At 41.6% G+C, this 12016-nt stretch overlaps 1 protein-coding gene across 1 annotated transcript in view; it reads right to left on the reverse strand.

Annotated features, from left to right (window-relative positions):
* The window catches only part of csmd2 (CUB and Sushi multiple domains 2), a 269206-nt gene extending 257655 nt beyond the window's left edge, over nucleotides 1-11551 (reverse strand). The window contains exon 1 of the mRNA XM_088602480.1: nucleotides 10567-11551. Within this exon, the coding sequence (XP_088458606.1) occupies nucleotides 10567-10750 (184 nt within the window). The 5' untranslated portion in view covers nucleotides 10751-11551. The remainder of the gene's footprint in view (nucleotides 1-10566) is intronic.
* Nucleotides 11552-12016: the final 465 nt, after the last annotated feature.

Consider the following 12016-nt stretch of genomic DNA (forward strand, 5'->3'; position numbering starts at 1 on the left):
CGTCTTCAATTTTCTAAAGACGCCGCACTCTTCCTTCAAATTTAAGGACCATTGGGTAATGAATTAGAAATGAATGCACACTTTATAAACAGTCAATCAGTCCATTAAGCATTATTAATACATCAATGACCAGCATGAACAAGCTTTGCTAATAAAAGCCAGCCAGTAGTACTATTTGATGGTGATATTGCATTAAATAACTAATGTTGCTAAATGCATTTGTCATATCCCCTCCATTTATCTTATCTTCACCATAATGTACCTCACCAGGAACAACACCCTCTCCCTTCCCACAGCCCCTGATTCCATAGTCTGCCAGCTGTGGAAAGCGTGGAACAGGAGGACACAGGAAAGTTAAAACTGGGACATACAGTAGGACAGGTCTCCAGGAAGTGGGAGTGACATAAATTGTCTATCCCTCTCTACAGTCTAATTCTAACCTAGGGATCTCTGTGAGAGAATTTAAAATGAAAGAACTAAACAGCACCGTAATGGACAGGATGTATAGATCCCCATATTATAGTACTAAAAGGAGTTTGCAGATTTTTTTATTTCTTTTAATGTGCAACGTCATGACTGAGCATGAAATGGCTTTCAAGACTTGGTTTGGGATTGTTCTGATGTCCCACAAAAATAAACCAAGCTGTTTTTCATTGGTGAGGATGAAGAAGATCCTCCCCACACCCTTGGAAATTGGGTTGTGTTGATCCTTGTGAAGATCAGCATTAAATATGAATGAATGAATGCACATCTTCCATCTTCCATTAGAGCTCCAAAACAAGTTAGAGTAGAATACTAATATTACACACAGGGATATAATCTAGAGATAACAGGTCGGACAGGCTTGCTCTTAATAATAACTTGCTCAAATAGAGTAATGTACTTCATAGCTTAAAGAAGGTGTAACTTCAGAGGACAAAGATTTGTTTGGTCTCAATCCCTCTGAGTGAACCACAGAGATTTTCCGAGTTCCCGTCTGGGTGGGGAGAGACAGGCTACAGCTGGTGCAGTGATCAGGAGAGCTGGCCACAGCTCAGGCTCTTCAATCCAGGCCCAGGCATAACACAGTCCAGGGGGAAAAGTCCAAATAGTACTACCGTAAACACAAGGACAACATGGAGTCCGCAAAACCTTCTGTGTGCTAAATAAAAGAGAGATCACTGCCTTCAAAACCTATCCTTCTTCTCAGACTCCTACGTGTCTAATGACATGTGAATATCATTAGAATTTCTGCCCTTGCCTGTACATCAAAATCAAAAGCCTGTAAGCAGCAGTTTTGGTGCCAAGCTGCAAATCTGTCTACCAGGAATCATGTTTTGTTTTTTAAAGGGCTGTTAAACTCTTAGGCTGGGCTGAATTGCTGCACAGTACATGTGCATGGGGTCCAGCATGTACCTGTATATCTGTACATTTATGTAGTATTTAGCAATCATGGGTTTCTAAGGTACTGTATATGGTCTGATCTCAATGCCGATGCTCTAGTAGTGCAGTTTTTCAAGATTCAAATTATCTCAGACTCGATGCACAGAAAAGTTGAAGAGGAACCGACTCCTCTTCGAAGACTTCTTCTCTGCGATTCTTACAATCAAGTGCAAACCATCCACTGCACGCTGACATCCAAATTTGTGACTCTGTCACTGGTGTTTGTGAACCGTAGGATAAGGCACTTTTAGAGTCAGCTGCAAAGTTAACTGCATTACGAAAACCACTGCAATATGTCATGCTAAACTATTTCTCTGTAATATATATGTCTTACTGGTATTAAGGAAGAGACCCAACATGACAGACAGAGCTGTCCTGATGTGTATAGTGGATGTCTCCTGTTAAATCCCCTTTCTGTTATTTGGCAATGGCACAATTGTAGTGACCATTCCCTGTTCCTTAAAAGGTCCGCTGCCTTACAGAAATGACACTGAATTCCTCCGTTGTGCGTGTTTTCCTTCCTGAATGGTGTTTGTTAGCTCTGGTTATGTAAGCGCGCCCTCCATACTGGATGCCAAGCACACACAGCAGAAGCTAACAGGCCAACTTCAAAAGGCAGACAAGAGAAGAAGGAGAAGGGGAGGGGAATTAAAAAGTTGTTAAACATGTAACACAAGGACCCGACCGCGGCTTTGAATGCTGTAAGCTTAGAATTCGAAGTGGCGCTAGATGTTATTGTACAAAGCTGTCATCACGTTTTGCCTTAAACTGTAGGCTTCTGTCAGGATTTTCACAAAATCCACAAGTGGGAGTTCAAAGATAATAAACAGATTGTCAACACCATAAAAATAATGCAGGCAACTAATTTCCTTCTTAAACAGCCAGACAGCTTAATGTGACATTAAGGAAAATAAACACCATGTGCAGCGTGTGACAGGAGTGAAGCTTTCTTTCATGTACTATTATCACCCCTGGTAGAAGACTATTAGCCCTTCACCCGCACAGGCAAGAGGAGCTACAGCTGTATTTCTCAAAACGCTAAATTGTCATAAAGGTCCATGGAATGAAAATGTAGCAAAACTAAAATCTCCTGAAATACACACACACAAATGTATAATAATGATAAAAGAATACAGAGTAGGCATGCTGTGCTTTTACAATCTTTTTAGTTAACAGAAAATAATTAAAGGATTATGATTCCTGTTGCCTCATAGTAACTGAAGTATTGGGCCAAGCTGGAGTGTACCAGTGGGGTGGTGTAGATCTCATGAATCCTGTTCATGACTTTCTTAATGGATCCCACAGTGTCAGCTTCAAACACATCCTGGAAAGTGGATTTAGGACAAAGTCCTCTGTTTATAAAAAGCACTTCTACTGCTTAGGTCTGTTAACCTTACATTAAACTGAAGACTTAAGTCTTCCTGTGCTGTTTATTCTATTTATAAAATTGCAACAACTATTATTTCTTGTCATCTGTAAATTTGTCAAGTTTACCTAAAATTTCAGCATCTGATCACTGATGTGGCTTAGAAACAGGACTGATACTTGTGGTACCTCATGGATGACCACACTCCAGTCTGAGGTAACTCTCTGTTTCAGTACCTTTTGTTTTCTAATTAGGTTTTTAACTGATTTTTTATCCAGAAAATATTATCTTAATTTAATTTCTAGGTTTTGCCTTTTTATTTGTTTTGGTTATTATAATTGTCTTCCATAATTGTAGACATAATCAAGATAAGGCAGATTGGTCTTTAATTGCTGTTCCCCAATCAATAAACACATATCCAGCACTAAGAGCCATTTTTCCTAGGAAATATCCTAGTGTGTAAATTCTGAAAACCTTCCCTCATTTTTTGAGCGCAAGTAGGTAAACACAATCTGATCTAGGCAATTTGTTGAGTTTGAAGTTCTCCTAGTCTCCTAGTCCCTTCAACACTTCATCCTCTGGTGTGCTGAAATTATTTAGCTCTCATAGGGATTGCCTTATTACCAATTACACATTATTACTTTCCACCTTCATAAAAACCTGTGTACAGCAATCAGTGAAAATATCTTCCCAGCTTATCTTCTGTAACAGGACCCATTTGTTTTTTCACTTACTGATCTCCTCTGGGTTTGGCTCCCAAAACCCTATTTCCTTCCATCTAACTCTTGTATTTTTCTGTTATCTTTCTTCATTTGTTTGGTTTGTTGAATTCACAATAAGGCACAATTGTAGTCTATGAGACTATATAGGTCATAAGAAAAATGTTTTTTAAACCATGATTTTAACCTTTGGTCTCACCTGTACAAAAACACCCTGCATTCTTATTGAGGTCTTGTCTAATTTTCTCTAGCAATCATTTACTGCTTGTTCTTTCTGCTTTTCCTTTTATTGGCATGTGAATTGGCAAACTGTAAGCAAATCAAATATATCACACCTCTGCCTGAGTTGCTAATTGCATGACTTACCTCACATTTTTAGTTACTTTTCTGTCAGATTGTGCCTCGTAAATTACAATTTTTATTGCCAAAGTCCCATTCCTATTAAAATAAACACAGCATGTTGTTATTTCTTTAAACATGGGACTAAAGAAAGCATTGGATGTTGTTTTTTTTGTTTTGTATGTTATTTTCATGATCTACACATATCTAGAACAGGGTAAATTTACAAAGCATTAGCAAAGAATTTCTGTTTCTTAAAAATGTAGCAGTTATTCTTTCTAATCACCCATCAGTCACAGAAGTAAATTGACATTAATGTTTATTTCGGCCTGCCACAGCCCCTACCTGTTCTATATTAAATGTGTTACCCCATACCCTTCAGTGTTGTTGTTAAACATGTGATAATACGTAGTAATAGTAGTAGTGGTATTATCCCGGCCCCTCCAGACCCCTCCCTGTCTCATGTCCAGTTCACAGGAGCTCCCTACAGAGCTGAACCGCTGCCCACCACACCTGATCACTGCTGGCACAGCCTGGACTGGCACACTCACTGGTCTCGGTACTGCTCAAGCCCCAAGCAGAAAGCTGAGCCCATTCGTGTACTCCACACCTTGACAAGGCGGAAAGGGGAAAACGGTTCTGCCAGACCCACAGCTCCCGCGCCCTCACGGACTTCACAGGAAATAATTTCACCCCTTTGGCAATTTTGCATCGCTGCCATGATCATTCTAGATAATGTCTTTCGCTGCGTAGAAATGTCATCTGTTCAACTGTTTTTTTTTTCTTTTCAATTTAAACAAGAAAATCCAAAATTACTTTTTCATATTTTATTGGGCTTACTTGTTATGAATTCACAGGTGACATAAAAGTGCAGACACTGAGGTGTGTCACAAAATGACATAAAGCGCAATTGTGATGTCTATAACGAATTAATGTTAGGTGATATACAGTAGGATTTCCGTTCAGCCAAACATCCTGGTGAAGACTTCTGGTTTCCGAAACATTAACAGTATGCATATATTTTCATGGAGTAGGGCGCCTGTATCCTGTGCCTCTTATTGAGTCTTTCTTTGATTGGTTCCCACTGGACTGCACCTGGATCACTGTGAGTGTCTATTATTCTCTGAATATGATACAAAGACAAAAATATTTTTAAATCCCACTCCACCACATTCGAAAGTTACATCATGGAAATATTTAAGGAATCTCTCCTTTTTTAATTTGCTTTCACTGGATATTCCATTCCATGCCACGTTTGTGTTTTTCTAAACAACTCTGTCGCAAGAAAACACTGGCACAGCAGGCAATTAAAATGTCTTTGCCACATTGCAAGCAGGTAAGGATTTGAGAAACTCTGCCGTGGCCATACATACAGTAGTAATTGCTTTGTACTGGTGCTGGGTAAACTTATGAAGGAGTCTATTATGTTGGTTTTGTTGACAATTTTGTTGAAAATTTTGAATGCTTAAATCAAGCAAATTTGTAGTCTTCACTGATCAAAGAATAAAAGATTATCTTTTCTTTCATCCTGTCAGTGTTGGACATTCCTTTGAGCCCAGGAAGCAACAAGATTGTACAGTATGTGATGTTTTACTAGTGTATTGTACATCACATATCTTGATTAGAGTTCTACATTATAACTTGTCAATGTTAAAATGTATTTGGCTTTTCTGTTGCCCAACAGTATCTGGAAAATGAAAATGGTATATATAGAGTATATAAACCACCTATGTATTTTAGATATTTGCATATACTGTACCTCTTTTTGTTTGGAATGTCTCTTGTATTCTTATCATGTTTCATGTTCTCTCATATTCTTATCATACCAATTCAGCAAAATTATACATTTTAACCAAGAGTTATAGCCTGATAAATTCAATAATGCAGAGCAAACTATGTAAAAATAACCATTTAAAGTCATGTTCTATCCTAGTTCATGATTTTCTGTTGCATAATATTAATTCTTCAGCAAAGTCTTCACTGCACAAATGAATCCAAAGCTGACTCTTACTGCTTCATAATATAATATTTCTTGTGAATGGAATGTGGATCAGCATCATTAAGCGCTCTGTTGCAACCCAACTGTCTGCAAAGGAATGTGCATTAGAGAGTTTTAAAAATAGAAAAGAAAATACAGTGAAAAGCCTATAATTCATCGAGCCCACCAAATCCATATTGATTAATCAACCAGCTCATTTAACAAGTAAAAACACAACTCTGAAAGAGACTGTCCCAATATTGACAGGGAGAGCTGCAAATGATTACCCAATTTTGTATCAATGACAGAGAGAAATCCTGACTGATTAGGGTAAACGCATAAATAAGAACGAATCTGAAATCAGAGGAACTCTGGCCTCTTACATTCACGCCCCAGTGTCCATCCAGCTGGGTGAGCATCACAACATGAGAACATGAGATTTACAAATGGAAGGATCAAAGCTACTGGCCTGAACACAACCAGTGATGGAGCCTCAACCACCTACTGTACCTCAAAGGCCTGTGCCAGACACCTGTCACTCTTTACTGTATGTCAAAAGGTGTTTCTAAATTAAGTTGGAAAAAAATAAAGATTTGATTCCTCAGAAAAGCTATTACTTCCAGTTGCCTTAATTTGCTAAACACATTAGCAAGTCTACCCTCTAAAAACTAACAGGTAAAGGTTAAAGTGTTCTTCTTGAGAAATGCCATCTTTATACATCGGAGGAGGCGATGGTACAGGGATACAAAGCAATTCCATGAGACTATTTTGTCCTGTAAAACATGTGGAGTAGCTACAGTACTGTAGATGTGTTTGATGGTGAGGGATGCAGTTTGTCTTTAAATTCTTGACTCATTCGTTTTACATGTGCTACTTTATGTCACAGCATATAAACGAAGCACTGCACACCAGTCTAAGTAAGAATTCCATTAACTGTGAACTTTTACTAAACCTGAGGCCATTGGATAATTATGTGTAAGTCGTGTTCACAGCACAACTAATTGGACTCTCTGCTCTAGCTCTGCATCAATGAGGACTGTGTTGAGAATCGAAGGCATAACCAAGAAAATAATGCATTTACAACTCCAGCTGCTGCTTAAATATATATCTTGACGAAACATTTAAATTTAAATTCCTTATTCTGTTAAGTGCAAGACATAACATCGGTAAACTATGACAGAAAAATACAGTAACTTGTATTGCAAATGTCCATTTTTCTGACACAAATGTTTGCTGTGAAGGAAAGAGACCTTCCAGAGTGAAAAAAGGAGAAAAGGAGAGAGACAAAGGTGACCTGTGGGACAAAAGGATTTCACAAAGTGCATTAACTTACATGCTTCTGTTACCACAGCTACTTAAACTCCACTGATTAGGATGATTTTACCTTTGACCACATTCTCCTCTACCTTGATAACTTGAGACTGTGTGTCACAGCATGCAAACACGGATTAAGGATTAAGCACTATTAAATTGACAAACACAGACACCAGCACAGGGGGCCTGGTGGCTCAGCAGTGAGAATTGCTGTCTTACAGCGCTGGGGCCCTGGGTTCAATCTGAGGCTCTCTGTGTGGAGTTTGAATGTTCTCCCTGTATTCGTACAGTATGTGGGTTTCCTTTCACAGCCCAAAGACATGCTGAAAAGGTTATTGGGCGTTTGGAAAAATTGGGACCTGTAGCGAGTAAGTACGTGTTTGTGTCTATCTGTGCCCGGTGACGGACTGGTGTCCCATCCAGAGTGTACCTTGCCTGGTGCCCGTTGCTTGATGGGAAAGACTCCAGCTACCTTGGGTCACTGAATTGGATGAAGCGCTTAGAAAATGGACACAAGAACTTGCACATTCACAACCTATCCCATCGAACTCTATCACGGAGCAAGGAACAGTACTGGATTACAGTGGGATACCTCTATCTTTCGTTGATATTGCGGTTTTTCTGGATCTGTGTTTGTATTTTCATGTACAGTAACAGGTTTTTTCAAATATTTTTACACGTGCAATATATTGTTCATTGTTGTTCACACTTTCGCGTTACAAGAAAGCACTTTTGTCTTTGGTTTTACATTATACCATTTGACGAAATTATATTTTCAATCATATGATTGTTTGTTTGGGTGTAACTGTCTCTGGTGCATCTATCTGATCAATTCAGCTGTCAAATTCCAAGGAACATTCAAGATCTTTCGGCAGGAGACGCCACTTTTCAGTGATTTTAACTGTAGGAGCGCAGAAGACACGTCTGCATCGGTTTCGAGTTTACTAGGTTTAGTTCTAAGCTTCATTTTATTTTCACACTTGTAATACAGCACTCGCATCTGAGAAAAGGGCTCTAACGAAGCTTTAGTGCCGCACAACGGGAGAGGCAGGCTACTGCTTGCGAGAGCGAATTCAAATAAAATCGCGGAGGAAGGCAACGCGCAATTACACTGCTTCTATATGCTGTGAGACAATAAGGCTATTTATACTTTTGTAATCGCAGTTGAAATTAATTAATAAGCGGCTTTCAAATTCTCTTACTCATTAATCGGTTTAAGGAAAGTAATGCTCTTCTGAACAGATAAGTGGACGACGTGCAGTCTCTGCCTCCATCCTTCTGCGCGCTCCGAGGAACCGGCGAGCTCCGGCTTTAACGCAAAGCGCTTCACACGGAGGCAGTCCATTCATCCGCCCATCGCTGCCGTGACAGGAACATCTCGCATTTGCTTTCTTTGCATTTACACCGAACTCCGACGCGTTTCTTTCTTTTTTTATTACTTCACCCACTCTCTCCGGTTTTTCTTCAACAGCAACGGGACTAGGACTAGCCGCGGCGTCTGAGAGAGGGCGCATTCACGTACAGTCACTGTGTGTGAAGTGGAATCCTCATTATTTTATTTCGGGTTTGCAGTAGTAGGTGATATACAGATCATAATCCTGGAGGCATTTTTGACAAATCAAAGAGAAAGAAGTGTTGTTTTTTGGCGGACGAAGAGTGTTTGATGTTTTCCTACTGTATGTCTGTCATTCCATCCATTTTTCCTTAAGCACTTTATACCCGGAAGCTCGTGGGAGCCGGGCACGGGCAGGAGGCAGGACCACACCCTGGGCACCTGCAGGCATGGCACCAGTGGAGCCACCCAGCTGGTCTCCGGACTCCAGAGCAGCCGGAGAAAACCCACCTGCCAGCGCAGAAGTCACAGTCCAGGAGTCCCAGCTCTAGTCAGGGGCTAGCCGCCACGCCGCCCTCTTTTCCCCATTATCAACTACTGTATACAGTATATTCCCTATAATTCGGTAATACAAATATAGTATTTGTTACAGTTAAACGACTGACGAAGTACTGAATAACTGCACTTTATTTAATAACATAAGACGTGTTTATTAAATAAAGTGCTGGAAAGTAACACTGTGGTCCAATGAAAGTGCAGTTTCAAATCTCAGATCAAGCCTTTAATCACCATCAGGGTATCTGGCTGGTGGTTTTATCCAAAACGACGGACCTTGTTCCTCTGTGTACAGATGGGTAGTGCATCACAAGCGCTGCGCGGCGAGTGGCCGTGGTCCCGCTCACAGTCAGCGCCTTCGAGTCAAGGATGCGATACAATAAATTAATAACGAGCCTGTAAGGTGACGTAAATCACTGCTCGTAAACATAAAGAGTGACTTTTCTCCGCGGGAGAGTGTTTGCCCGACTGTTCAACGCCAGCCGCGTTCCTCATACAGATACATGGGAAAGTTATGGCGCACAGTATTGATATTAAAAATCAGGCAAAAAGCTCTGTAAAACTCAGGGTAGACGCGTGCCTCTTGGGGGGTTTAATTTTAAAAATCAACTCCATCGTGTCAACACGAGATTGAAGGAGGGACTTCCATCTCTCCTTCAGCAAACAGAATGGTGTACCCAACTCAGCCTCCAGCAGCCACTGCCTATAACTGGAGTGCGTTATTAAGAATCTGCGGACAAATTTCTCCGCTCTCCAGCTCACACATACTGTACATACAGACATATTCCACCACCACAACTCCTATACACACCCGCTTCCCCACTACTACTGTATATTATTAACACAACAGCAACAACAACAAAAAGTTCATCATCTTAGCCTTCTTCTCGCTCATACACAGAAAACTATTTTTGGCAAGATCGCAGTACTGAATCTCTGCCATTCTTCCAGTCTTCTGTGTACTGTAGAGATTGGAGGAATAGGAGGTTTTTACACAAACCCGACCACATTTAGGACGGAGGGGGTGGAGTTGGGGGGGGGTTACAATCGGGCTTGGACAGAACAGACCAACATGAGATGGACACAGCAAGTCCAGCGTGCACGACCGCTCCTTCAGCGCACAAGCACCTGTCGTCTATAAACAGGTAAACGGGGTGCCATGCTTATTACACTGACCGAGCAGGACGACGAGCCTATATCACGAAACACGGGGAAAGAGATAAGAACGAAAAGGGGTTTTAACCGCAGTACAGCGGAAGTTTTCTCCCCCTTAACACCCCTTTCATGCCTTCACCAGAGAATTCGCGCTGGATGCTGAACATAAGCTATTGTATCCAGATAATGGAGGATGTCCGAGGCACCGCGTTATGCGTCCGGTGTGTTTCAAATCTATTTATCTCCGAGGAACTTAACGATGGATTGACAGTAAATAACAGCCATCGCTAACCAACAAGCGTACAGCACAAAAAACGCCGTCTTGTCGCACAGGGTACTGCTCCTGACTTCTCCCGCTGGCGGAAACGTGAAATGGGCAACTTACCCTTCGCAGAAGAAGCCAGCAATCCCATGTACAAGAAGAGAACCCGGCTCCAGTAGTGTACCGGCACTTCCACCCTCATTAGCGCAAAAATCCCCAGTCTGTCCAGTTTCCTCGGGCCGCTGTAAGAGCATCTACACGCAGTCCTTACCAGTCCTCTTCCCTCCGAATTCAAAGAGGCTCTCATGGCAGAAATCTGGCAGCGACGCTATCAGATGGTTTGAAAGGGAAGATTCACTTTGTATCGGCGCTGAGAAAAATCCCAGTGCATTGAGGCTCCGCTCCTGCAGCTGGAATGAACCATCTCCTGCAGATCCCGGGGTTGGGAAATCTCAAGCCAAAAGATCCCCCCCCCCCAAAAAAAAACACAAGAAAAAGACAAGAAAGACTAATCTAGCCGAGATCAAGGCTCATATGCACTCCTCCCTTCTGGAAATCCGGGTTTTCTATTTTGTGTTTTAGGTAGGGTTAACCCGCCTTCCGCTCTGCTCTTCCTTCGAAGATGGACAGTATTCTTATTTTGATGTATTAGATGAACGAATAGGATAATCGCTACTGTTCATATCCCCGGTCTCACTCCGGTGTGGAATTATAACGCTGCTGCCAATTAAGCGCTGATCAGACGCAACTGTGAAGGAAAACCGATGCCTTTTATCGACAATAAAGTTTTCCTCTTCTCACACATCTTGGGATTGTCTCTCAGCGGAACAATGGTTCGTTTCTTTTCCAGCTTCTCCTGGCCGTTCGTGATTACCGTATTTCACGTTTTATCGACGCTGCTGTTGAGCGCGGAGACTGCGGAGTGCGGCTTCTCCCCTCTCGCGTTCTCCCTCTCTCTCCTTCGAGTATAACCCGCCTTATTGGTGATCGTGCTTAGCCTATCATAAGGCTTCGTGTCCTGGCGCTCTGCTCGTCCACATGATACTTTTGAGATTGATAATCATACGTTTTAAATGAACGGCTGACCACGGAATGCGTTACACAGGGGGGTCCCCAGGGCCCGAGCCCGCGGGCCGAGACGCCCCCTCCTCCCGGCGTGCAGCGCCGCTGAGCCCGTTACTGATCTCACTCTGAACCTTCACGGTTGTTTTTTTATATATATACTGTATATACAGTATATACAGCACTCAAAAAGACAAAAGAATGTGTTAAAACCCAGACCGCTCTTGTGCACAGTACACGAAAACGATTGAAGTAATCAGTTTGAGGAGTCCATTACGTATACCGGTTTCTGAGGGATCCACAATTATACTTTCACTTTTCCTCGCAGGTAAAAGCCCATATACAGTATGAAAAACACCTGGCCACGTCCTGTATTGGCACTATCTAACCATTGTGTTCGCCTTACGTGTGTAGACCTGAAATGTATTAATTAAATTACAGGGCAATATCTTTTATTAATATTTGACGGTTTCTGACAAGAACACGAAACCATCATCTAAAACCTGAGTAT

The sequence above is a fragment of the Lepisosteus platostomus genome, chromosome 13, assembly GCF_059453375.1.
Source record: "Lepisosteus platostomus isolate fLepPlt1 chromosome 13, fLepPlt1.hap1, whole genome shotgun sequence".
Lineage (NCBI taxonomy): Eukaryota > Metazoa > Chordata > Actinopteri > Semionotiformes > Lepisosteidae > Lepisosteus > Lepisosteus platostomus.